The sequence below is a fragment of the Ostrinia furnacalis genome, unplaced genomic scaffold (genome assembly GCF_004193835.3).
Source record: "Ostrinia furnacalis isolate ACB-3 unplaced genomic scaffold, ASM419383v2 OfSCF7604, whole genome shotgun sequence".
NCBI lineage: Eukaryota > Metazoa > Arthropoda > Insecta > Lepidoptera > Crambidae > Ostrinia > Ostrinia furnacalis.
Genome location: NW_021137843.1, coordinates 1,014,307 through 1,042,023, shown reverse-complemented (window position 1 = coordinate 1,042,023; position 27,717 = coordinate 1,014,307). Strand labels below are relative to the sequence as shown.

The 27,717-nt window shown below is 37.5% G+C and overlaps 3 protein-coding genes across 4 annotated transcripts; 2 read left to right on the top strand and 1 right to left on the bottom strand.

Moving 5' to 3' along the window:
• Positions 1–1,320: 1,320 nt before the first annotated feature.
• On the top strand, positions 1,321–3,011 carry LOC114365615 (uncharacterized). Its single transcript, XM_028322231.1, has 3 exons — positions 1,321–1,554; positions 1,940–2,110; positions 2,697–3,011. The coding sequence occupies exons 2-3, from the start codon at positions 1,948–1,950 to the stop codon at positions 2,831–2,833; spliced, it is 300 nt and encodes a 99-aa protein (XP_028178032.1). The 5' UTR covers positions 1,321–1,554; positions 1,940–1,947; the 3' UTR covers positions 2,834–3,011.
• Positions 3,012–4,241: 1,230 nt separating this feature from the next.
• LOC114365620 (WW domain-binding protein 11) lies at positions 4,242–9,612 on the bottom strand. The gene is made up of 10 exons (XM_028322235.1): positions 9,386–9,612; positions 9,176–9,301; positions 8,891–8,988; positions 8,180–8,326; positions 7,779–7,892; positions 7,381–7,536; positions 6,668–6,909; positions 5,844–5,998; positions 4,902–5,168; positions 4,242–4,501 (listed from the first exon to the last, which is right to left on the bottom strand). The coding sequence occupies exons 1-10, from the start codon at positions 9,447–9,449 to the stop codon at positions 4,290–4,292; spliced, it is 1,581 nt and encodes a 526-aa protein (XP_028178036.1). The 5' UTR covers positions 9,450–9,612; the 3' UTR covers positions 4,242–4,289.
• Positions 9,613–11,619: 2,007 nt separating this feature from the next.
• LOC114365584 (arf-GAP with dual PH domain-containing protein 1) lies at positions 11,620–26,267 on the top strand. 2 transcript variants are annotated; one of them, XM_028322190.1, is made up of 8 exons: positions 11,620–11,821; positions 17,828–18,053; positions 19,250–19,423; positions 21,378–21,470; positions 21,856–22,032; positions 22,491–22,726; positions 23,655–23,849; positions 25,326–26,267. In XM_028322190.1, the coding sequence occupies exons 1-8, from the start codon at positions 11,740–11,742 to the stop codon at positions 25,388–25,390; spliced, it is 1,248 nt and encodes a 415-aa protein (XP_028177991.1). In that variant the 5' UTR covers positions 11,620–11,739; the 3' UTR covers positions 25,391–26,267. The 2 variants fall into 2 exon arrangements, with proteins under 2 accessions (XP_028177991.1, XP_028177992.1); XM_028322191.1 differs by lacking the exon at positions 21,378–21,470 and having other exon boundaries at positions 11,621–11,821; positions 25,326–26,266.
• The last annotated feature ends 1,450 nt before the right edge of the window (positions 26,268–27,717 follow it).

The following is a 27,717-nucleotide window of genomic DNA, read 5'->3' as shown; positions in this document are numbered from 1 at the left end:
CTTACTTCTTCAAGGCTAGCTAGAGTAATAGCTTAGGAAGTTAGGAACTTACAAAGCTTGCCCTGCAGATGCAATCTAGGATAGTACATAGGTAATTCCTAGACTGCATCTCATTTAACATCAGTTGTGATTGCTTTGTTTTGCATTAATATACTTATACAATCGAATAGGACATGTCTGTTAGGACAAAGGAAAGGTGAAACGTGTTTTATGTCCTAACTAGCGGCCGCCCGGGACTTCGTACGCGTGGATCCCGTTTTACCCCCTTCATCTACATATCTTACGCGGTTTACATTTTTTCATACAAATGTTTTTTCCCGCTAACTCCCGTTCCCGTGGGAATTCCTAAGTATACTATAACCTGCCCAGGAGTATGAAGAATAATTGTACCAAGTTTCGTTAAAATCCGTCGAGTAGTTTTTGTTTCTATAAGGAACATACAGACGGACAGACAGACAGACAAAAATTTTACTGATTGCATTTTTGGCATCAGTATCGATCACTAATCACCCCCTGATAATTATTTTGAAAATATATTTCATGTACAGAATTGACCTCTCTACAGATTTATTATAAGTATAGATTATGAAGGAAATCAAAATAACCGAAGCCTGACTAGCTAGCTGACTTTAGCGGAATACATTGGGAAGAACACGTAAGCTGGAATCCCAGACCTGGCTATAAAAAAAAAAAATAGGAAGAAGCCTAAGCAAAATCAGTAACTATCCACCATAGAGAAGGGATTATACAAGAACTCGCTAGGTATGTAGGTAAGAAGAAGCCCTGCACTTTAGGCTAGGCAAGTTGCTGGGCTTCAGTCATACCTCCTCATACATATAAAAGACAAACAAGATTACGTGTTTTCCTCTTGATAATCTTCATAAGATTTTACAAGATGTTGTTGTTGTGAAACATTCTGAACATTTGAGTATAATCCGTATGAAATACAATGTACATAATACCAAAACTTGAAGCATAGAGCGACGAAATACAATTTCGCTCAACCCTGATCAGGAGTTTAATATAGCTGGTATTAAAATTAAACCCTGAATCAGACTTGTAAAGCAGCTTTAAATTAGTGATTGTTGTTAACCCTTCATTACAGTACCTGTTACCTTTTCAAAAATAGTTTTTGTTTACATTAATTTTTTCAGAACCTCAGCACAAAAAGTCATTGATTTGTTTATATTTTGCTTGGGATTTGTAGTACATAGGTCATTAGGTATATAAGATAAAGTAGTTTTTAACTTCTTTAGATAAAACTCGATACCGGTTATTATTATAACATGTTTACCGAATTTAAGTTAATGTTCATTCATGTTCTGCGCGCGTATTGAGTTGCGCCCTGAATATTTCTTTGGGCATTATCCGCAAAATAATTATGTTACAAAACTTTTTGCGTTAAACTTGTAAAACAAACGAGAAGTTTTATTGGAAATCTGCTTAAGTAAATTGGGGAAAACCTATAAAAGGCTGAAAATTATTATTGAGCAACATTGGGTGTGGATCCTTCGCCGGTGTGGGGTCGCAGTGCGTGAATATTTGAGAAAACAGGTGAGCATCACTAAACATTATTTAGTAATGGAAGGCGTAATATTAAGTTTATAATTTGCTTAAGTAATAAAAGAAAGATAAAATAAATAAAATTATGTAGGTCAACAACACTGAAACAATGGTTTTGGTTCACCAAACTTCCTTGTCCCCTCACATTACTATTGTTACATTTGTACTGTGTCTGTTAGATTTAGATCGTTTAAATTCAACTAACGCCCGTATTCACAAACAATACTATGAGGTCTCACAGTGCTCGTAGACGCACAGGGTGACAAACCAATCACAGAGCTCTATTCAACGCTGTACGTTTGCTGCTTCACCGTTTGTGAATACGGGCGTAAGTTAGCAAAGTTTCACTAATATCCATCTTATTTTTTTATTCTAGATGCAAAAATGGATGGCAAATACGTCCTAATAGCCCTAGTGGTGGCTTGTACCCACGAGCTGGGCCACTCACACATTCTCCCGCCAAGCCACGACTTCCCTATAGCGGAGTGTGTCAGGTCACTGACTCGCCACATGATCAATATGTGTTCTTCCTATGGTGATTATGCGGGTGGGTAATTTAATTGGTTGTTGTGATCATTAGTGTCGTGTAAACATCGTCGGAATATCTCATTGAATATATCACAAAAATGATACGCAGCAGTCAGCAGTAGTGAAATCTTATGTACGTAATGAAACGACGCAAAAAATCAATTCGAACTCAAGATTGATTTAAGGCTGTGATTGGTTTTACATTAAAACTAGTGTCGTTTGTTACGATAAGGCCATAAGCATAAGGCATGTCATACTTACGCTACTTTTGTTTCAAACCGAGTCGTAGTAAACATGATACAAAACTAGAAGGTGCTAGAAGCTTTTATTATCATAACTATAAAAAGTTATTAACCTCTAGGAAATTAGCCCCAGATTATAACAAAGACACTCTCTCGTCGCATGTAGAGATATTTATAATTATTATAGAAAATCACTAACCAAGTAAATAACTTCGACTTATGCAAATAACTTTGTAGAATTGAACTCGAAAAATTAACTTTCACATCGATTGAATTTGTATAAAAAGCAGTCTTTATCATTACAAAAAAATATACCTGGCTGTATAATGTTATATTTTTTTTAAAACAAACGCCTGTTCACAGATATGTTCATCGACAACGGAATGCCGTTAATCCCCCAAGAAGAAGCTACCATCAGGCGCTGGGAACTACGCGAGAAAATCATCAAGGCCTGCTGTACCAGACCCTGCTCCGCCTCCGAAATTTACGCGATTTGTTAAAGAATAGAAAATACTTAGCTTTATTATTTAGAAATGGATACCAAAGATTAATAAATGTGCAACACGGGTCTATTGTTTTTTAAGTCTAGTTATGTAGTGGTTTTTATTTTACATTAAAGATTTTTTGCAAGTAATTGTTACTGCAAGTGCATAAAGCGAATTTGTTTGCAATGAACAATTTAATTTCTTTCATTTACCTACTCTTTATTAATCCCTTAATGCTTTAAATGTCAGCAAAACTAGATACAAGACGAATCTCATAATAAAGCATTTCTAAGTTTGTTACTTAATATTATTTTGTTTTTCTATTACTCATTGAATAAATCGTAGTAATAAGCGAAGAAGTAGGTCAGTTAGCTAATTTTAAACTTGCGCCAGATAACACTAAAGTTGTTATGAACTTATGAGTATAAATCTAATTAGGAAATTCTCATCTGGCATAAATGAGCAGTGATATATTAGATCTGTCATTAAAGCTGTCTATTAGTTAATATGATAAGTTTAACATATGAACTTTAAACTTTTGTCAGCCCTTTGGTTCAAAAGGATCCTTATGTCATTCACCGATAAGAATCTATTCTAAAATTCATCAAAATTGGTTTTACTAATAAAATTAACCTTTTCCTCTTTCACTGATTCGAGCAGTATTTAATTTTGCAAAAACTATACATTAAGCAATACTTTAGACATTATCAACTGATTGAATGCGAGCGTTGTTAAATGTATATAAGAGAATAAATCCTCTTTAGTTGTTTTTTTAATTAGGCAGAGAGCAGAGCTACTTTTCTTTTTCATGTTGACATGTGACATATGACATCTGACATGGTGTTATTAAAGTGAAAATTTTATTATTTTAGAAGATGAAAATGTATAATAATTTTAAAGGAATCGACAAGCTGATGAATTAACTTTAAATGTCGTTTCTCTGTTGTGATTCGTAAACAATTTCTGTGTGAATAGATGATAGTATATTGTTGAAAATATCACTACTTTACAAGAGCAACACATTGTTTCATTTTGCCGATCCTAGTTATTGAATGAATAGACTAATAGTCTTATATGTAGTTTCGCATCTATCCGTCACTGTCGCTCATTCTGGCATTTCGCTTTGCGTGAGAGGTATTGGTGCAGTTACACTATGGGCGACACACGGCGAACGAACTGAAATGCGTGTTAACGTTTACACTATTTCTGTCTCGATCAAATTCGCGCATAATGTACCTGCGCCACAAGTAAACTTCTGATGACATTGCGCAAGTAGACTCGCAGAAGATTAGACTGCTGAGATCAGTGGCGTAACTATAGGGTGGCAAGGCTGGCAAAACGCCACGGGCCCCCGACCGGAGGGGGCCCCGGCCCAAGTCCCTAATCAACTGGCTAAGATTATGATTAAAATCAAACAAAATCATCATCAGCACGTAATTTAATATCTACCAATTGTATATACACTTACAAGCTATAACAGTCCCTCCATTTCCTTCATGAATTGCATGTACGCGTCGTCTTTGCTTGGCGCTTGTTTTGGCATCTCAGTTGGCCGAAGTAAGGCACCCGTCTTGGTAGGTTTAGACTTCTTGTCTTCGCGTTTCACACGCAGAGCCGAAGGCACGAATCTGGTCACGTCAGCTGACAAGTTGCGGATTTGCGGCTTGGCTGATATTGTTGCACCTGGAAATAGAATGGAGTTAGAATTCTTGGGTCGTGTCAAACAAAGTTCTGAGTTTGTTAAGTATAAATAAACTTTCATATTTAAAACGGGATTCAATTAAATTCTTTTCTAAAGTTGCAATCGTGGGATTCGGCACACTAGTTTGGCCAATATTAAGTGATCAAAAGAGACGCGATGCTTTGACTGGTGGAAGGATATGGTTTTGCTGCTGCAATGGTACCAAAACGACACGTTCAAAAGACATAGAACTAACTCACGCACTTGTAACAGTCAAATTCTTATGGCAGATGCTTATGGCATACAGATTTTAGCTCCACATGTTATCTCGCTTTAGTCAAATTGTATCAGCTACTCATCAGTATCATTTATCTCTATTTCTTATTCTGTTTTTTAACCTACCTTGTGGTCCATCCTTCTTTGGTATGAGCTGCGGTGCGGCCGACAACACAGATACCGGGGGCATCGCTTTAGGCGGCGGGGGCGGGACGAGGGGCCTCAACAGACGAGGGGGGGCCCCAGGCGGGGGGCCAGGGGGTCGCAGCATGCCGCGCGGGGGCAGGCCGGGCGGGGGCCCCGGGGGCGCCGGGGGCCGGCCCGCGGGGGGCCCGGGGGGCAGCCGGAGCGGCGGCGGCCCTAATGGTGCACGGAGAGGAGGTGGGCGGAGACCTGTGGATTTAAAACATTGGTTTCTCATCATATTGAACACAAATCAAAACGTAACTCGTTCTAATCTGCTCATTTGCCTCTTGTCCCATGAAGAAAAACAAAAATTAATAACTGTAAAAAGTATGTAATTATGTTAGTAAATAATGTTTGGTTGAGTGTTATTGGTGGCCAATCTTAGATATTGGCTATACAAGAGTGGGTTTTGAGAAGCGAGAGAATTTCTTATCAAAGCGCCATCTATGGGTATATTCACTTCACTTCAGTATGGGTCGACCAAAAATTGCTTTATCGAGGAGCGCGAGTATTTCTTCGTAAAGCGTCATCTATGGGTATATTAATACATTATTATGTCTCAATATTATGACATTGCTTTTTAATATGTTTCAGAAAAAAACAATAGATGGCGCTACTAATAGCGCTGGCTGCAGCCACTATAGACGATTTCAATGAAGGTTCCTTTCGAGCCATTCTTTGTCCTGTTGCTGCTCGCATTTACCTGGCGGCAGGCTGCCGGGCGGCAGCAGCGGCGGCGGCATCTGCCTCAGCTCGACGCCGGGCGGCTCGAGCGGCCCGAACTCGTGCGGCATGAGTGGCGGCGGCGCGCCCTCCGCGTCGCTGTCGCGTCGCTGTCACGTCGCTGTCACGTCCGAGCTGTGTTACCTGGCGGCAGGCTGCCGGGCGGCAGCAGCGGCGGCGGCATCTGCCTCAGCTCGACGCCGGGCGGCTCGAGCGGCCCGAACTCGTGCGGCATGAGTGGCGGCGGCGCGCCCTCTGTATCGCTGTCGGAGTCGCTATCGCGCCCGCCAGTGCTGCGTTTTAGCGCGCTCAGTCTGGAAAGATTTGTAGAATGAGCAAGGAGAAGTATAAAGTAAAATAAATCTAATAACTTAGTGATCTAATTGAATGAGGATTATTGAGTTGACGTGTGAACATCGTCCCGCTAACAAGGTAATGACGTATGAGAATGATTGAAATGAGGGCTATCGTTTTAGCGCTCACCAGTTAGCGCCACTGTAGAGTAAGGTCCTGTCACTTGCTAGTAGCGAAGACAGTGGCGCCAACTTGTGAGCGCTAAAGTGGTAGGAGGACTATCGTATTTGCACTCATCAAGATGGCGCCACTGTAAAGTAAGGTCCTGTCAATCGCCAGGGGTGCCAACTGTTAAGTATAAAAACGATAGCCCTCATTGCGAGGACTGACCGACTCGTGATCCGAGGAACGCGGGTTCGAACACTGCCGCCGAAGAAGGAAGAAAAATAAAACGTCATACAAAGCGGTTGTGCTACTACACAGTACACACTTTAGTGACAAGTAAAAATTGTTTTAAGTAACCTTGCATTCAAATCCGCCGCTCTGTCTCTTTTCCTCTTCTTATGAACCAAAGTCGTCTATGCTCTGTCCCGACAATGCAACGCCAACATTATCTGCTGTAGTGACGTGGATTCGGCGCCTTTCTCATACTACATTTTACCAGCAAATAAAAAATAATTTCATCTTACCTTGCATTCAGATCCGCTGCTCTGTCCCTTTCCCTCTTCCTATGCACCTCTTCCATCTCTTTCATAAAGTCGTCTATATTCTGTCCAGACAGCGCCAACATTCTCTGCTGTAGCGACGTAGGCTTCGGCGCCGGGGTGGCGGAGACCCCGGGGGGGCTGGTGGGACGCTCGTCTTCGTCCATAGGCTCGCCGTCCTCGATTGGGGGCTGGTGCTGTTGAACAGTTTGAGGTAATGGTTTCGACTGTAAATTCAGTGAAAACAGATATAAGATACGTAGTGCATAAGAAGTTTTAAAAAATCCTTAGTATTGGAATGAGTGAGTTGTTATTGCTTGGTTATACACTGGCCAAAGTGGGAAGTTCCAAATTACCTGTGGTAAATTAGAAAGACAGTGAAGGTTAAATGTTGACTAGATTATAGTCGTTATAGTAGTATATAGATCATTTCATCTACGAAGACGCGCCCGTAGTGTGCGTATACAACAATAATGACGCATCGCACACTACAATAATGACGCTCGGATTGCTTGGATCAGCTTTCCTCAACCAAAAAGTGGTGGAGCGCGTCTTCGTGGATCAAACGATCTATAGCAATGGAATTTGTAGGTTAATATTTGATTAAAATTTTCTGGTGCATTTATACTTATGTTATGCCCACCCAAATACCTAACAGACAAGTGCAGCAGAAGTATCAAATAATAATGATATCATACACATGTTCCTGGCGGTCCTTCGTCAGCCATGTCCATGAAGCGAATGGTCTTTTTCTCTTTTTCCTTAGATTTTGTCTTTATCTCTTCCACTAGCAGCGCGAAGACAGGCGGCGGGCCGGGCGGCACGCCCGGAGGCTCTATTCCTAGGGGGCGTTCCTGTAAATATGTATTTTAAAATTAAGAATTAACCCTTCAAGCCCTGCGACCTTATGCAACCGCGTGGGATTTGATGGGTTACGGCAAAAAACACATCATAAGATAGCCAGATTATGTTCACTTTTTCATGAAACATGTATGTGTAAATGATTTATTTTCTATTATTCACATTACAATTTGTAAAGCTATCTTTTCACAGACTTTCAAAAATTAACTTATTTTACTTACTAAAAAAAACTTACTTTATACGCAGAATCCTTCTTTAAGATAGGCTTGACAGGTATCAGTGGATGAGCAGAGTCCAGTGGCAGAGGTATTTGTGATGGCATATTACCAAAAAGGACATTTTCTGGTACCTAAAATAAGAAATAACTTTAGTAATACATATTTGAATAAGTACTGTACATGTTACACATTTTTGTTGTATTACATGTTATTTCATGTAATACAACATAATGACTTGTTTATGTATAAATCAAACTGTTTGACTGTCATACAGTTTAAAAGAAGACTAGTACTGGAGTTAATGTTGAACCATATCTCTCATTATGTCGCCAATAACTTGTATTACTTGTATCTACTATAAGATACTAGATGTAACAATTTGTACAAATAAACTTTATTATAATATTATTCAACTTACTTGTAGAGTTGGCAGGGGGATATCGTCAACTTGAACCGATTGGGCATGTTTGACAGATTCGTAATAAGATATCAAGTGAGCTCTCCTTTTCTCATATTCCATCTCTTGACGCTTAAGTTCGACCCATTTCTCGGAATCATCTTTGTCCTGTAATCGACAATTAATCTTTTAAAATGACCTATCTTCACATTGTATATCCCCACAAATCGAGACATCTATATATATAAAAATGAAACCCGTTTCGCGTTGTCACGGCATCACGTGTGAACGGCTGAACCGATTTCGATAATTCTTTTTTTTAAATGTTTGTGGAAGTCCAAGGATGGTTCTTACGGAAAAAAATATTAAGAAAATCTCTACGCTAAGGCGGTACGAAGTTCGCCGGGTCAGCTAGTAGATAATAAATTGTTACATGGTCATATGCGACCGCTTGGGGATTTATCGGATAAAGAAAACTAAAGATTATAGAACAACCTTACAAGACTTAATAAATTATACTGCAGTTTGTATAGAGAAATATAGGCTGAGTTGTACCAGCTAAATTTGACCGTAACTTTAAGGATAACCGGTGTTTTTTGTATGGAGTTTGACAGATTTTTGACGTTTGTCAAAGTTAAAGTAAGATGGTGCAACCCAGCCATAGTATTTCTTAGTAAGTATATTTTTTAGTGTACGTTATCAACCCGTGTTTATTACAAACTTCATACTTACATACATCTTGAGGACCCTATCAAATGTCTCCCTCAATTTCTTTCTTTTCTCTTTGAGGACCTTCTCGTTAAGAGGAGACGGTTGAAGCACATTATACTCTGTAACATTCAGAAACTTTCAATAAGGCTATAGAGACAAGATTATTTTACAATATTGATCTGATACAGACATTAATTACTCAAGCAATTCTCAGGTTTACTATGACATTGCTACCTTAAACCAAGCATAATAGGAACAGCCTTTACTAGTAATACTATATGTATGAAATTTTACTACATAATTTACCCATTTCATCAATCTTTTGGAGTTCTTCTAAAATTTGTGTTGGATCTTTCATTTTTAAAACTGCTGCTCGAACCATCTGTCTTTGCCTCTTATTCTTCTTCAACTCTTTCTTCCTGGCTTCCTTTCCTAATAACAGAAGTACCATGAGCAATAAAATGTAGCATATTTCAGTGGATATTTCATTATTTGGCTGGTTGTATGGACACTTACTTGCTTGATCCGTCGGGTTCATATATTTACCACTTTTCGTGGTATTGATGGAACGACGCCCCATTTTGGAGTTTTTTTTAATCGCCGGTCTAGATCTGAATTCACTACAACATTTAGCACTTTACTTCAACTAGTTTAAATGAAATTACTTTCGAATCAACGCTGAAAAACGCTACCCATCCCATCCAAGCCAACTTTTTGGTTATTGTTGACAGTTCCTGTCAAACTGACATTGACAGACGGCCATGCTAACAAGTTTAGGTTTTTTTCAGAGGCAGCGCAAAGAAACTAAAATTATTTAATAAACGCCTTTGATAACATAAAAAAATAGATTTTTTTTTTATTTGATCGTAATTTTTATTAATAAATTATAGTTATTTTGAAATCTTTTAATAAAAACACTAGACGCCATAATAACCTAAGCATGTCATTCTTAAGGAGGCGGTATACTTAGATCTCACTTTTCAACTTCAGTAACTATCTGGCCATAACCTATATGAACTAAAATATTCAAATCACTGCTTTTAACTGCTATTATAAATATTACAATGAAGTTTAATTTCAATGCTAGGGGACGTCGGGTCGGCGTCACAACTTAATACCATGTAAATTGTTATCTCGTCCTCTATCCCACCCAGCATCCCTGTTTTAGGCTATCCCAAAAAGAAGTGTCAAGCCGAAGCCCAGAGGTAAAGCATCACTAGGACCATCCAAATCACCCCCAATGTATGTTCCGCGATTTTTGTTAGTTTTTGAGTGACGATTGTTTTAAATTTCTGCGCTTAGGCACTTTTTTGGTCACAATGGCGCGAATAGTCAAGTTAACTACATGCCTATTTTTTTTTAATTAATATTAGATGAATACTAGGCCTAGCTGATTCAGAAGTGTTTACATCCATAACACAAATGTAAACGAAAAACGATAAAGTTGTAAAAAAAAATCTTAACCCACAAACTAACAAAAGTCGCGGTGATTCGGGTAGCCCTAGTGATGCTCTACCTCTGGGCTATAGCTTGACACTAATTTTTGGGACACCCTGTATCTATTCTGTGGTAATATCTTGCCTAATGTATTTTCATCTTTTTTCGCGTTAGGAAATGCATTAAATTGCATAGCCACCGGTCCGGGAGCACCAGTGGGATATGTGGGGCCCTCCCTGCCAGAAGGGCAAGACCTACCCACCCACTAAAAACCTGACGAGTCCCTCTGGTGGTGCTTGTAGGGTAGCACGCAAGTCGCTGTAGCGAGTCGTTTGCGTGCGTATGTCAATATTTAACGAATACTCAGCAATACTAGGTGCACTCAGTCTGGAAGTTAAACCCCTTCGAGTTTGGGGTGGGATAGGCACCCAACCGTCCCTAACATTAGGGTATCTATAGGGTAAGAAGTAGGAACTTACCTACTTAACCTCCAGTTAACAGTGTCATTATTTTTGTCGCCGATTACGGTATTTTTACGGTCATACCTTACCTAAAAGTTATGTGCTTATTAATTTGTTGCGTAAACTAAACCACACCTAACTATGGCTTATAGGTAGGTACCTACATTAATTGTGTCGCAGGCCCGTGGCCTTGTGGGTAAAGTTTCTCCATTAAAGAAAAGTAGGTAGGTATAAGAATTTCATTTTCTGTCATTAGCGATGCTATTGAAAATATTGAATACCTACTTACCTACTTCACTGTGACGCAGGAAAACAGTTCCTAAGTAACAACCGTTGCACCCACCTGAAAATACATTATACGTACCTACCTACTTACGTACTTATCTGCGTAAAAACTACAACTATTTGCTAGATGACGACAATATGTAGTACATATTGTCGTCATCTAGCAAATAGTTGCTTACGTAATAGTTAAGTGGGTACATAATATGTACCCACTTAACTATTACGTAAGCACATTTGTCTGAAAAACCTAGCCAGCATCGACGATACAGTACCATTGGTATACTTATAATGAACCATGCATGAATGTATAGCTATCTAGACGGCCAGTATTTACGCGAGACGGTGCTTGTATTCGCGTCGTATTGCGTATACTACGCCATACACACACAAATAGAGTTTTACGAGGCATCCACTACTCACTCATTTCATTCATGTACTGAAACTAGACCTCTCTTTCTATCTCATTCATTCTAGGCGCAACCTGTCATGTGCGAATGAAACAGGCAATATTTTTACTACGTAATGGCGTTTGTTGAACCGATTCGCCGCACGTCGGTCGAAGTCTCGCTCGCGCTCGCTCCCTCGCGCAGTGTTGGAGAGCGCGTTCGTTGGAAGCGTTCGACTTTCGAGTGGCGACGTACGCTAGCCTGGCGTGCATGTCTTCATTATTGATGCAAAAGTTCCACGATGGTAGATCATAACGAGAGATTGTTACAGGAGTTGCAAAGGAGAAGTGGAAATAATGTGTGTGCGGATTGTGGAACCGATGGTACGTGATATAATGTGATTTGTAAACCGTTTTAGTGCTAATGTTTTCCTTGTGAAGCGTGGTATTTGCATGGGGTGAATAGGCGGGGGGCGTAAGTGCGTCCATGCTCTGAAGTTCAGTGACCTCAACGTAAAATGCATTCAATGAAAACAAATCATCGTGGAGTAACTGAGTATGGATTGATTCAAACACATCCAAACAATAATACGTAATAAATATTCAAGAAGGTATCTACTTTATTGGTGTTTGTTCCGGTTATGATGCTCTGAGGTTCCTACGCTAATTAAAAATTGATTTTGTGTGACCAACATGTGCCGAACTACGGAGTCAGAAATGTTTGTATTGTAAAACATTACGCTTGCTACCTGCGTTTGTTCATTAACTCTACATTCTACAACTTTACTGCACCATTGAGGTAGGCATCTACTTGCGTAGCTAATGTACGCACTACGTATGAAGCGTAGTATTTTCATGCCTTGTAAAGGTAGAGTCGTAAATTTCGTTTTAAATTGTTGATTTCGAACCTATTTAGAAAACTTTTTCTTGCGTTATGAAGTAGCTAAACAATATAGAACACTCCTCTTAACAAATTGAGAGACTCTATCTATTAACAAATGGCCCACCAAACAAATGTGACCCTTGTAATGATGCAACAACATGCAACTGTTTCTGGCCGAGGCAACAAAAACAAGCGTGCCGAAAGTTTTGACATAATTTTAAAACTTAGTTACAGAAGTGGGTGGTGAGAGAGTGACCTAATTCTGTGTCGCCTGTCTGTGATCTTTACTACCTACCTGCTGCGTATTAGCAAACTATCAAGCACAATGATGGTTTTTTTGTACGGTTGCGAAAAAGGTCGCACCTGAATAGAGAGACGCGTATTGCAAACTACCTAACAAAGCGGGCTTATGGTATTTTCAAGGGTCTCTTTGTTGAAATTGTGGTATTTCTGCATTTGATCACAGATTAAGTAACATCAGGAACAAAAATAAACTAAACCAGTCACTGCAGTCACCAACAATTATTATTCTCATATCTTTTAGGATAATACAGATGACACATGCATGTTGTTGTTTGTGAGATAATGCGCATCCTATCTACCTACTTCTATGTATTTTCTACTTTCCATTTAGTTAGTCAATCGGCCTACGTGCAGTGTAGAGTCATGTAGGGCGTCAAAACCTTCCTATGAGACTGCATGAGTCATAGCGACCGGATAGTTTATGAACTGCTTTCGACATTTGTTTATCGCCTTGACTTTTGTGAGCTATTCCAAAGAAATGTTTTTAGTCGAGCGATAAGCTCCTTTCCAATACAATTCTCGTAGAGCTATTAATAAACAAGTGCTGTTTGTTAGTAGGTAGTTGTGCATGTAGCAAAGGGCATCGAAAGCATTGAAATTATGATTCATAAACAGATTATAGTTGTAGCAATTCACGAAGGCGAGTGAGCTTTACATGTATGGTGGCTCTCTACTGTTGTTTTTCAAAAGTTTTGATATACATTACACTATCGTTATGTACACGTACACACAAAAGTAAAGCTCAATCGCCTTCGTGAGTTGCAAGAACTATACCCAATTACCGTTACACACAAATATGTAGAGTATGTAGGAAAATATCTATTAAAAGGAAAGCCTAAGTCGAATAACAGGAAACCCAATCGCTATTAGATGCAAAACATTAAAAACCTATAAATATTAAATCTCTCTTTCGTGTAGTTTAATCTATTCTCGCTTGTTTTCGTCAAAGCAAACGCACGTGACGTGTAAATTAGATATAAATGTAAATCTTACTTTGGTAACGCCTTCATGATTTGAGTTTAATTGGTTACATGGTCGTAAAATCAAACATTAATTACTTATGGTTTCTTGTTTATAATTGTTGTGCAATGCAACCTACGATTACCTTTTTACGTTTCATTCATAGCAATCGGTTCGCGGCTCTATGAACATTCTCCGTATTGTGACTACCTGCTAGTCGCATTAATATAAATTATTTATAGACCTACCTATGTATGTTTTAAACATTTCCCAAATGGAAACAAGTTTGCCTTTAATTCGGTATCATGATTTTAACATTATCTCACTTATCAAATAAAAAGTGAGCTCTACATTAATTTCAGACCTGATTAAGTGAATCCGTGTCTGATTCTAAGTACATTTTCTGAATGACATACTCAGAAGCATCTAATCGTGATTATAGGTCATTAATATAATCTATAATTGCCTTTACTCCAAGAAAAAGAACTCTACTTACTTAATATTTTATAATAATTTTCCACACATAATAGGATATTCGCTTCATAAGATATTCTGTGAAGTAAACCACTCTGTAACCGCATAGGATTTAGCAATTGATAGGTTTGTCTTGTGGTCAGTGCTTGGAATCTTGGTTCTTTGTAGGTATTATTTATCGCTCTTGGTAGCTGGTAAATATCCGATATCAAGTTGTTATTTTGTTTTCAGTCGCATTACTTTTAATATTAGGTGTCGTAAAATATTGACGTGATCTCCAGACACTGCCATTATCGTATCACGCGTTCGTTTGCCCAAAATAAATAACAATTTCGTGGTTATTTTTGGCATATTCGCGAATATCCACGATAGTATTCTCACCGAAACAAGTTTCGGCTCGACTTCGGAATACCTAGCGAAGATTCACCTACACGAGTATTAACTATTATGACCAAAACACACGGTTGTTATTTACGACCAGCGCAGAGGCCGACTGTCTACGTGTGAGTGTGACGTCGTGTCGGTGTGCTCTCGTGCTTGTAAACTATACACGGATGTAGTGTCGCAGCCGGATGGCTAAATTAGCCTGTTAGTTCAATGGCTAAAAGTTTTCAGGATACCGAATGTCTAAATGTCGACCAGACGTATGTAGAGCTCTAAACTTTCGACCCAAGTGTTGAAATTGATCCTAAAAGCTGGTAACTTCAGTTAGGTTACTGTAAATGTGATCTTTGCTATGGTTTTAGTGGAAATTATAGAACTTATAAATGAGGCACTGGACGTGTTTTCTTTTGCTGAATTCAGGAGCTTTTTTCAGCACCCAACGCACAATAAGACCAGGTTTCCACCAAGGCGGAGCGATAATGAACATAATCAATCAGATTTCACTCTTGTCAATTTCATTTAATCTGAATAAATAAAATCTGATTGGTTATTCAAAACATTTCTCCACTCCGCTCCTCTTGGTGGAAACCGAGCTTTAGTCAATAAGTATTATGAGTCACACATTGCTTCAGGCTTGAAAAAGATTGTGGGTTTTTTGGTTAATCATCTAACTAATCGACTAGAAATTCATGATTATTATGATGCCATTTCTTCGTTAGACATGATACAATATAGCTTATTTAATCAACTAACTGCGACTGTTTATTAAATGCTCGGGCAGTTTCGCCTTGGTTCTCATAACCTTACAGACGGGGTTTAAAGTGGGACAGTCCGTAGGAAATGTAAAAGTTCTGAACTTCTAAGCACCTGTTTTCCTCGAGAATATTTGGGTTTCCCAACATTACCTAGCTACTTACTTAGTGTAAGATTACCTACATCCTTGTATGTGAAATGAGAGTGTTGTTAAACACAGCGGGGACATTGGTTTCTATTTCGAGGCGGCCACCGCGACGTACACTTTTAGTGGTGGGGCAAAACAACAATCAAATTCATTCATAAGTAGGTATGCCAACGGCAGTACGATTCACTATTGTATGCATTGAATATTTATTTAAATTGGGTAGTAGGTAGGTACCATCGATTTTTAGAGACCTCACTAATACACTATTTTAGAAAGAGATATGTAGTTAAAAGTTTTTGAAAGAGACCTGTTGACCTTAAAAATTTGCTAATAACACTACCTAGTTGCGTATTTCAGAAGTTTAATAACTTACTGTAATATTCTACAGAATTACCTAACTGCAGGGTTTCTCTGTTGAATACGATTAGCGGAAAATGACGGCCATGAACTCTTTTTGCAAAATATTTCTTAATTTGCCAAACAATGGGGTAAATGCGTTGGCATGACGTCTTTGCTCTCTCCATGGCGTGAGTAAGAATAGGAATCGTTATCGCGGTCTTTGTGTAATGCGCGACCGTTACCTTTAATGTGTTTTTATAGAAACGTTCGATTCTTTCACGCAATATTTTCATCTACAATGGATCTAATAGGCTTTTCCTCGCGGCCGCGGCTGAGCCAGCAGAAGTGATCAACACTTTTAAATTATTTATGTATCCTAGATAGGCAAGTTCACACTTTTCTACACTAGCGAAGTGAGGAAAAATGATTCTTTTAAGTTGTTTATTAACCAAAACAATATTTCCTTAAACAAAACCCATTTCTTTGTTTTTAAGCATCAGACCTCTGGGTGTTTACCCCTTGCCTATTTATTAGGCCCGTAGTCGTAGTAAATACTCGTATATTGAAACAATACTGGGATTTACCTTTTTATTTATAGATTACAACAAACAATACGTGTGTACCTCTACAATATTAGCATAGATGACGGTGATTGACGTCACGAATTTCTCGTAAACGCAGTGCGCAACTGTGTTTGCATATTAGGTATTACGTTATTCTGATTTACCGATAAGAACAAAACTATTGAGTCATTGTCCTAGTCAATCAATTGACATTTTATTAACACTTCAACTCTTGGATTGTACCATTGATAAAGAAGCGTAAAGAAATAGCTAACTTTGGAGACTGTTTCCAGACATAAAACCAACCGCAATCGTGAGGAAAATTTTATATCCACCTCGTTAAGAGCGTTTACGCCGTTTGGCGCAAAAACAGTACTTTTTCAACTCGTTACAATCATTAACAAGTAATACTACAAATATGTTATAGGCATAAATAGTTAGGCAATTTCGTCGTCTAAATAGTTAATTGAGAAAATATTGCGATTAGTTTAGTATTTAAGAATTCTATCAAGATAAGTCCACACAGGTTTTGTAAATTTCCACTTTAGTGTCAGTTTACAAGCTGAAATTTTTATAAAAATACTGTGAAAACGATTTAACAAACATTTAAATCCTATAGCATAGATCCTTGGGCAAATAGTTATCTGAGAAAATTTTTAGATTTAAGCATTTAACAATAAAAAATCACAAATTAAAAGAACGTGAAATACCCAAAAATCAAAGTGATTTTTTCACCAATATTCTTCCTTTATCCCAACTAATATTATAAATGCGAAAGTAACTCTGTCTGTCGGTCTGTCTGTCTGTCTGTCTGTCTGTTACGCTTTCCCGCTTAAACCTCGCAACCGATTTTGATGAAATTTGGCATAGAGATAGTTTGAGTCCCGGGAAAGAACATAGGATAGTTTTTATCCCGGTTTTTGAAACAGGGACGCGCGCGATAAAGTTTTTCTGTGACAGACAAAATTCCACGCGGGTGAAGCCGCGGGCGGAAAGCTAGTTCAACATAAAAATAGCTGAATATAATAAAACAACATCTTCTTTAAAATATTTACTTTGAAACTATATTTAATTCATTGTTATTGTTTTGCTATAAACATTTGAAAACTATTAAAAAACGCCGCGCGCGAATCATTTCCATTGATGCCCCTTGAAACGCCGCGCTTCGCGTAAACGCTCTTAAGGTCGATGTTCTTTAACGGCCAAGATAACGCGAAGATTTTAGCAACATTCTTTTGACTTCGTTATGAACTTATCAATATATTTGTCTACTCCATGACTCAGCAATTTATTCAATCAGAATATGTGCACTCTCTATGTAGAGTCAAGAATGTTTGAGGCTGCTTCTTCTTACGCAGCGTAACATCAGGATCAAAATCCCGATAAAGAAAAAAATCTGCTTCTAGGGCCCGGTTTCCACCAAATCGGAGAGGAGAGAAGATGTATTTGAATAACCAGTGAAAAGAGATGTGTCCGCTTTGGTGGAAACGGGGTCATATACTCTAACCACAAACAACACAGCTCTATCCACCCTAAATTTAAAGCTTTAACTAGCTGATTTTACAAAATAAACCTGTCCCCAGATCCGGACTGGGCGTCCTACAACCTGGGCATCTTCATCTGCATGCGTTGCGCCAGCATCCACCGGGGCATGGGCGCCCATATCAGCAAGGTCAAGCACCTCAACCTGGACCGCTGGGAAGACTCGCAGGTCCAGAGAATGAATGAGGTCGGCAACATCGCCGCCAAAAACAAATACGAGGAGCGAGTGCCACCCTGCTACAGACGACCGACGAAGAGCGATCCACAGTGAGTCCGTATTCCTTTAAGACACGATAGCATAGGTAGTACCAAGAAGTTTTCTTGGAAAGCTCGTAATATTATGTTCCAAGTAGTTCTTTACACCCACGGATTTTCTAACTTTGGTAGGTACTAGCGATTGCCCGAAGCTTCGTTCGTCAGGCGTTTTTTGAGCAACTGTATTTACAATATTTATTTGAAGTTTTGTAACCTAGAGCTATAAATGAGAATAATTTCCCTCACATTAAAAGTTTGCTCAGCAGCTTGTAATCTATTTTGATTTTAGTCAGTAAATAGTTATTTTAAAAGCGCACATCGAATTGGATGTTGTTCATTCTCGTCGATGACAAAGTAAATTTTATAGATATCCATTAAACAATCTACTGAATGTTATCTTAAAAGGTAAACAAAACCCTTGTATTATAGGAATGTTATACAAAACTGATAAAGTAAGCGGCACACAATTAAACCATGTTGTAGTATTTACTTAGGTACCTAAAAAGTTGTTTGTGTTAAGTACTCGACGAAAGGGCAAGTCATCAAAAACAATTACCCACCTACTTTTATGGTTCTTGGAATTACCTGTGTAACGTTTTAAATGTGTTTTTATTTTCGGGATTTTCCCAGAAAGCCTTCAAAAGTCCTTGACGTTTATGATTTTTATCTTTATAACTGTATTGTTTTTAGCATGGGTGGAATGGGAGTTGGGACTTAACTAAAAAACAAAGCTTTTCCATATTTTTATTATGTCGCGATTTTTAAATTTCAATCCTTTTAAAGTTTAAAGTAGTCTCAATAGGATTTTAAACTTGACGTAAGCGGTAGAGTCCGGAACACGCTCGTCAAAGTACGATTAAAATGCAATTTCTCAATATCATGTTTGGGCACCCACCAAACACGTTCCCAAATAACAACATTAAACTTAAAATTTATCAAAACTTGACCTAGATGGCTTATCTCTACGTGCATTCGTAGAACGACACCAACACCATACCACGAACGACTGATACAGATAGCGCGATTGAGATTTTTTGTTATGATGCTTAATAGTGGATCGATATCCGTTTTTATTACTTCCAAATCGCCGTTACGAGGTAATCTATTCTGGAATTTTGATAAAAACAGCGTAATGAACCTTAGGAATTCCAATCGGGTGAATATTGATTGCAAAAACGAAAATAACACCGTCATCGTTCTCATTACAGAGTTCTCATAGAACAGTGGATACGTGCGAAGTATGAAAGAGAGGAGTTTTGCCATCCTGAACGGCAGAGCTATCTCTCTGGTTCTATGGAAGGTTTTCTGATGAAGAGAGGGAAAGAAGATAGCAGATACCAACTCAGGAAATTTGTACTGAACGAGACCGAAGACACACTCAAGTAAGTGTCGCATGACTCACAACTTATTTATGTAGGGATTAGGGTGGTATTTCGATTTTCGATTATTTTGCCTTCCTTGATCACGGTCAATTAGTATTTTTATTGCCATCATATATGATCTAGAAGGTAATTGTTATTTATTTTAGCTTACATCCTTCTTTCGTTATTTCAATACTCGAATGCTTCTTCTAGCTTTATTATGATCAACACACTAGACTTAGTTTATTATTAGTATAATTAACTTAGTTATCAGGTCAATATTACCAATACTAGATTTCTTTTGTTAAATACACTCATTTGTTTTGTAAATTATGAATTTATGACTCTACTTGCAATGCCTCAATTTACGTCATTACCACACAATTAATTATGATAATTTGCATTGATAATTGTTAGAAAATAGTTTGTTGTAATAGAATAAATAACAGGCGCATAACTGCATAACTATGACGTCATCAAGACATAGTTTGTTGAAGTTCAATTATTTGCCTGCATTATAATGTTTGCTCTATTCGCCCTGTTTATTTGGTAATTAATTCCATTATTACTTTTGTTTTTTTGTAAAATAATATAGGTACTTACATACTTTAAAATTCAGTATTTTAAAAGGGCTTTAGAGGAGACAATATTTTAGGAAATATCATAATAGTAAACTTTTCTCAAGCTGCTTCCAAATTCATAGCAACGCTTTTAAATAACTAACATGATTGTTCATACAATATAACACGTGAATGCTTTAAATGTCTCTATGTGCTATTTCTCAAATCAGCTGTCCATAACTCATCCAGTACATTCATTACGCATTTGAAATTGTACCTAAATGATTAGAAACCATGAAACGGTCTCTGAAATAAAATATTCACTTTAAAGAGTCACTCATTAGGCGTATGTTTCCTTCATAAATACAATTTATGACACGTAGGAAATACACCTTGGCATTACTTGTATAACAAACAACTCATGATGACTATAAAAGAATATTGCCAATTGTGTAAAACACGCGTTTAAGGTTTTAATTAACGTAGCTACAAGATATAAAGCCGTAGCATAAAAACGTTTTGAAAAGAACTATATACTTAATGATATAAAAACAACTCTATCTAAATCAGTGGCTGATGAAATCGCCGGGAAAAGTCAATTGTAGTAACGTAGAGTTTTGATAAGCGCGAATTTCGTGATACGTGTGCGATAACGTGATAAATTCGGATTCGTGACAAGTGGGTAAACTTATGACGTAGACTTAAAAGTTCCACACCTCTTCTTGCGCGTACGTCAAGCGGCTTGAGCAAATATTGTCGTATCATACCTACCTATCTACAACGACCACGTAACGAAAATTTGCCGACGGTGACTTGTACTTGTTTTCGCAAATCTGTTCTAATTTCCACAATTACTCTTATAGTCTTATACTGGATTTTTTATTACGCAATACCTGCGGAATGTTGCAAAATGAAAACAATATTTTGTTGCATATTCCGTGTTTAAAAATAACTAATCTATTTACGTTACATTTCATCAGCATTATTTACTCTTCGTCACTTGTTTTGAAAGTACACTTCGGAAAGAGACATTTAAAAACAACATACAAATAGTTGTTGGATTGTGTTTAGTTACTTAATTGGTGTTAGGAGTAGGCATTCCGAGTTGTTACTGTGTGTTTATCATCATAATAAAATTACACAGTTGTACAAAACAGGAAAACCGATCAGACCTTACCCACACTGACGTAATCCGCATCTAATTATAAACAAATATGGACTTGGATGTCCCGGTTAGATGCATCGAGGTCTACACCCTTCGTATGAACCTCTGCAATGCGGATGCAGGTTTTGACGTATTTAAGAATGTTCTTTATTAATTAAGCAATTTTGATTGAAGGTACATTGAATTAACTGTAAGCATGATCAAATCGCATTTCTGTGCTTCGCCTAAACATATCCGGACTGGTTCTTAGGTATCACCAAGCTTCCGACGGCTGCGGCCGTGCCGCGAGTTGTCTCGATCGGTTATTCGATCGTCTCCGTGTCAAAAACATTGGTCGATGGAGGTAAGAACGACATTCGAATGATCCACGTGACGATTACCTCGGTGACGTCACGACTTACGGAAACACGGCGAAAAATTGCGAGTAATTTAACCCTTTTTGTACTTAATTAATCATGCCACATTATCATCGCACCTCATTGCATTGTCCTGCTTTTGTCAACTAATATGAATGTTTCAGGATATATTTGGAGTAGGTATTTATATGATGGTGATTGTTTTTCCTTAATTAGGGGGAAAGTGCTCCATAAAATGTCTATCGAATGGAACCACACGCAAGTCTGTCCTTTTAATCTTTACAGCTTTGCTACGCTGTAGAGAAGACGATCTGCGTAGATTATAAGAAATTCATGTAAATATATATTAATATGTTTTTCCGTTATCTCCAGGTACCACGTTCGTGAAAACAAAGAACCAAAGGGCATCCTGAAGCTTTCGGAACTGAATGTCTGCTTTGCGCCGTCGAAGATAGGTCACATGAACTCTATGCAGCTCACGTTTATGAAGGATGGCTCCACACGACACATCTATGTGTACCATGAGGAGCCAGAAGTTATTAACAATTGGTAATTGCATTAATACCTAGTAGCGTTTTAGCACTTAAATAATAACTGCGCGCAGCGCGATAGGATTTAAAGTATTCTTTGACTATAGATTCATACGTTTACCCTTCGTCAGATGGCCAGATAGAAACTTGAGTTTGTTTAAGGGTGTTTTCAGAAAAAAAGTAGGTACTTTATAGTTTGTTTCACGTTTCATCGCTTTCATAAAATTAAGGTTGTATTTGAGGTGACAATAACTGTACGTTCGACTTCTGACTGTAAAGTCAATTAATCAACGGTAGGTACGGTAGTTCGATCCCCGTCGATCGCGGTTACATTGTAGTGAACCTACTCTTAGCTAGATAGGTTAATGAAAATGTTAGTTGTGCACTACAAATTACTCTTTAGCAGAAGGCTCATAAAGTTCAAAGTACTATGACAACTTTGGCATTTGTAATAGCTAACCCTCAATCATCTTTCAGGTACACAGCGATCCGCTGCGCCCAACTACACCTCCTCCAAGTGGCGTTTCCTTCAACCCCCCAATCAGACCTGGTCCTCCGCCTACCGAAAGACTTCGCACGCGAGGGCTGGCTTTGGAAGACAGGACCCAAACTCACAGACGCTCACAGGAGAAGGTGGTTCACACTCGACAACAGAAAGCTGATGTACCACGATGAGCCATTGGACGCGTATCCGAAAGGAGAAATATTTGTCGGTAAGATTATTTTGCATTGAAATATTGTCTTGCCCATGTTTTTCGGATGCCGTTTTGGAGATTCCAATGTTGTGTTATAATAAGTATATGTTAGGTAGGTTAGGTTAGGTTTACTGGCTGTTTAAGGTGAACTATCTGATAAAATATCGAAAAGCATAACAAAAACGTGATGATTAGGAGGGAAGGATAATTGAAATTCGACATTTTTATGAGTTACTTCATGGAATTGTGGATAGTGTTCCATCTGCCCCACTAAACCAACTTTTATGTGCATAGAAAATGCATAAAAACGATTACTAAATAAAATTAGCTTTAAAGACGACTAAGATCGTCACCTGATATTTTCAATAATAATATACTCCCGCAGACTTGAAGATGATGCTATATTAAGCATTGGCATGTCCGGACAGTATTTTTGCTTTACGCGAGTGATTCAACATACCTTTTATACCTAAATTCGCCAGGAAAGCTTGATAAGTAAACTTATTTTAGAAATTATCCCCCTTATTTCGAGTTCCAGGAAATTATGAAAGCACTCACCTAATATTGCGGTTAGTGCGCTAACTGCGTCATTAACATTTATTTTTACTCAAGTAGGTGACAGATAATTATAACCCATTGTAATTAGAATTATTATAAATAGAATTTAATAATTATTCTTAATTTCATTATAAAACAGAGCAATCAGAATTACTATAGTCAATTTAATTATTTTATCCTTACCTAACCGGAAACAAACTGAAACGAATTTCTTCGTGTATTTAATTGTAGTGGTGTTTATTTTATTTATTTATTTAAAAACTTTATTGCACACACAAAAAAGCAGTACAAAAGGCGAATTTAATGCCTTATTCTTACCAACCAATACCTAAAGAATGTTAGAATTACAAGGAAAGAAATAAAAATAAAAATATTTTTTTTGTTTCAGGCCATGAATCAAATGGTTACTGCATCAAAGTGTCGAACACTGGCAACGGGTGCAAAGAAGCCCGGTTTCCCTTCCACCTGGTGACTCCTGATAGGACGTACTGTCTCGCGGCCACCACCCACGAAGACCGGGCAGGCTGGCTCGCTGTCATACAGCAGACCATCAAGAGGCCGCTCACGCCTCAGGACTCTAACAGTAAGTTCTTAAAGTCCATTTTATATTGAACCGTCTTGTGGGTACACCTGGTAACTCCTGATAGGACGTACTGCCTCGCGGCCACCACACACGAAGACCGGGCAGGCTGGCTCGCTGTCATACAGCAGACCATCAAGAGGCTGCTCACGCCTCAGGACTCCAACAGTAAGTTCTTAAGGTCCATTTTACATAGAACCGTCCTATAGATCCACCTGGTGACTTCTGATAGGACGTACTGCCTCGCAGCCACCACGCACGAAGACCGGGCAGGCTGGCTCGCAGTCATACAGCAGACCATCAAGGCCGCTCACGCTTCAGGACTCTAAGTAGTTAAACTCTATTTTTCCTATGGGTACAAGTCGCACGGTTTCCTTACGCCTAGTGACTACCAGGACAGAAAGGGCATTTTATAAAATTTTAATCACTAACAAAAGTCACATAATCTAGAGGCAGTAGGACCATACGACTTTTACTACACTTATGTACTATAGGCCACAAATTGAGAGCTGTCGACCAAAGACAGGTTAGGCAAGCCCAAAATACATAGATACAGGTCACAGTCCCATACGACTTTATCAAAGCTACGGGTTCATACCTGTAAGTCAAAGCTGATAGACTGGTGGAACAATATCTTAACGATTCTGTCGAACAATAAGCCTATATGTTGAGTTCAAACCTCCGAGTTCAGCTATCGCTCGAAATACCTAAATACCTACTTGCACTTGAAATCAACAACATGACCAATTCCCCTGACCTACCTAAAATGACGTCCGTGACGACGTCGGTGCGTTCTGCTGGCTTTGACCGACGTCATCTGAACATGAATTTTACCGATAACGCACTAACGTGGTGGAAAGTTACACATGTGTTAAAGGTAAACAACATGTTAGTTACATGACCAATTTCTCTGTGCGACCGATAATGACGCCCGCGAAACGTTTATGGGGTGAATATGTGTCAAGAATTAATTAGTAGTATAGGTAATTTAATGTTAGAAGAATAAAATAGTATTTTGTAATTTCCACCCATTCGGTTCTGCTTATCCCTTAGGCCTTAGGCGACACTATTGACAGTTGAATTTCAATGTGAGATTATGTGGCTGGCCACCCCTGTGTAGTACAGAGTTGAGGTTGGTGAAATTTTTGACAATTCCATCTTTGGATTTGGAAGGAACCATCCTTTCCTGCTGGACTGGAAAAATTGTTTTGCAAAAATCTAATAACGTTTTTATGTAGGTAACTTTGTTTCGAAAATTTTTTACAACCAAAATCTATCCATTAAAGATAGGGATTTGCCCTTTAACTGGTATAGAGAAAAATATTTTTCATTGGTTGGTCATCTCAATAAAGTTCAAAATATGGTGGCAAAAATTCGGCCACTATCGCTAAAGTGGTTAACTTGAAAAATTCGGCCTGTAAAAGAATGTAGAGTTGTAAGGACAGTTCGCTACAAATAATACGTTTGTTTTTTTTTCAGTTGAGGCCATACTCGTTCGCAAAAGGACAACGTCGAACTCCATCAACATATTCTCCGGCAGGTAGTTGCACTGTCTTGTCTTACGCCTAGGCTGTAAGATGAAACGCATGTATTGTTTCTAGAATTAATTTCAAGGACTGCAAAGTAATTAACATATACATTAAGGTATAAAGTTAATCTCGTCGAACTGTACTCGTAGTACTCGTACGATGGACGCGACGATGTAAATATTTTAAAGCAATTTTTGTTCGATTATGTTCGTATCGATACGTTAACGTAATCAAATGTATTTTTATTAAAACTGATGATAATATGTTTTGCTAATAAGTTTAAATTATTTTATATATTTTAGGTACAGTGACGGAACTGAAACGATTATGTGTTAAATTATGTCGATTATTTTTAAGTTTATTAAATGTAATTTTAACGCGTGACGAGTTGGAAAAAACAAAATGGCTGGACGCACAAATTATATCATTATAAATAATAAAGATAAAATCGTAATTCGTAGCATAGAATTTAGACGTTTTGATAATATTGATGGAAAGGATAACAGGCAACAATAGTCTTTATTTTTATGGTTTTTGCATTAGATTTGGAATATTCGACGGTTACCTTTACAGACTTCATTTTAGATTTTTAATTTTCAGATGGATAATTTTTGGCTGTGGATTGAATGCCTTGGTTTATTTTATTTGCAACTTTCCCTTTATTTAAATGTCTTTTCACTTTCTAGTTAAAGTCAGAACCGTCTTCCATGCAGGTTTGCCTGTTCTCCTTTATTAAATAATGATAATATCGTTTAAAATAATACATAACTACATTCTATCATCATTTATATCACATATTAGACTACAAGATGACCAGTAGAGTACTATACCTTTTTTTTTAATAATCGCATCGTAATTAGTTAATTATTTAAAGACAAATATTATGTAGAATATGACTACATTTGAAAAAAAAATTAATTTTTTAGATCATTATCGAAAAATCAATAAAAAAAATATTAATCTACATAAAATTATAATAAATTACAAATTTTCTTCAAACGTAGTGGTGAATTATGATTATGTGGATTTTATGTGTGTTCTTACCTGGCTAAAAATATTGCTCATCTTGTTATTTATTTTACTGATAATTTTATTACTTCTACCAAATAGTTAATTCGAATCACAATTTTTGCTCTCTCTCATTTTTCATACAAAAGCACTCCACCAAAAACATAGGTACACAAATTAATAACTTATAAAAATAATATTAATAACATAATAGACCTTATTATAGTTACTTGAAATAACAAATCCTGTATTAATAATTAATATTAGCTATATCCAGTTTATACGATCATAGTTGGCCCAATGTCAAATTCATAAGTAGATATTTATTTTGGCTCAGTCCATAGAATAGGTTGTAGTGATGTATAAGTTTTTAAAATAAGGCATGTTATGAATGATGTATGAAAAACATGCTTGTTATTCAATAAACCTAAATAAACATACATACATTCACAAAGCTAACATGACGTATATAGGGCACGATACAACTTAACAATGATAGTATAATCTGTACCATTGCCGATAAAAAAGGTCTAGTTATCTTCCAAGTTTAAAAAAAAGGCGTTTAGTTTTAACTAGCTTTCCGCCCGCGGCTTCGCCCGCGTGGAATTTTGTCTGTCACAGAAAAACTTTATCGCGCGCGTCCCTATTTCAAAAACCGGGATAAAAACTATCCTATGTTCTTTCCCGGGACTCAAACTATCTCTATGCCAAATTTCATCAAAATCGGTTGCGAGGTTTAAGCGGGAAAGCGTAACAGACAGACAGACAGACAGAGTTACTTTCGCATTTATAATATTAGTTGGGATAGTTGGGATATTAGTTGGGATAGTTGGGAAGTTGGGATTAGTTAAATACGTTATGTAATAACTAAATAATATGCAAATAGCAATGCAATAACGTAGTAGAGTGCACTATAAAAATAGTGTTTAGTTGTAGAATACTCTGGAACATGGGCTTTAAAGTGTTAATTTACCTTGTTAGTTATGAAGAGTTCACAAGGCATCATCACAATTAATATTGATAGATGAATAGCTTATTTAACCAGTTGAGCGTTCGTGACTCTACATTTCCTTTCATATCTTAAAGACTTTGGTCGGCCGAATGAATAGGTATCCTGAATGATAGACAACTTACTCGTATCTGTATATTTGTTATTAAAATACAAATTTTAAAAACGTGAAATCTAATAAACTATTAAAATACGTATTTCAAATGTATGTAATCTGTGTGAAAAACTTTTACTTTTTGCGAGAATAATTATAATGCATTTTGACATTATTCGACATTAATACATTCATTTGTTTATTTTGTCGGCAAAGTATTTTATCTTTGAT

Excerpts from the sequence above, each read along its gene's own strand:
- LOC114365615 (XM_028322231.1), top strand. The coding sequence starts at position 1,948 with ATGGATGGCAAATACGTCCTAATAGCCCTAGTGGTGGCTTGTACCCAC. Across the intron at positions 2,111-2,696 it reads TTCCTATGGTGATTATGCGG|ATATGTTCATCGACAACGGA; the intron begins GTGGGTAATTTA and ends GCCTGTTCACAG.
- LOC114365620 (XM_028322235.1), bottom strand. The coding sequence starts at position 9,449 with ATGGGGCGTCGTTCCATCAATACCACGAAAAGTGGTAAATATATGAAC. Across the intron at positions 8,327-8,890 it reads ATAGGGTCCTCAAGATGTAT|GACAAAGATGATTCCGAGAA; the intron begins GTAAGTATGAAG and ends TGTCGATTACAG. Across the intron at positions 5,169-5,843 it reads GCCGCCGCTGCTGCCGCCCG|GTCTCCGCCCACCTCCTCTC; the intron begins GCAGCCTGCCGC and ends TTAAATCCACAG.
- LOC114365584 (XM_028322190.1), top strand. The coding sequence starts at position 11,740 with ATGGTAGATCATAACGAGAGATTGTTACAGGAGTTGCAAAGGAGAAGT. Across the intron at positions 18,054-19,249 it reads CCGACGAAGAGCGATCCACA|AGTTCTCATAGAACAGTGGA; the intron begins GTGAGTCCGTAT and ends TTCTCATTACAG. Across the intron at positions 23,850-25,325 it reads CACGCCTCAGGACTCTAACA|TTGAGGCCATACTCGTTCGC; the intron begins GTAAGTTCTTAA and ends TTTTTTTTTCAG.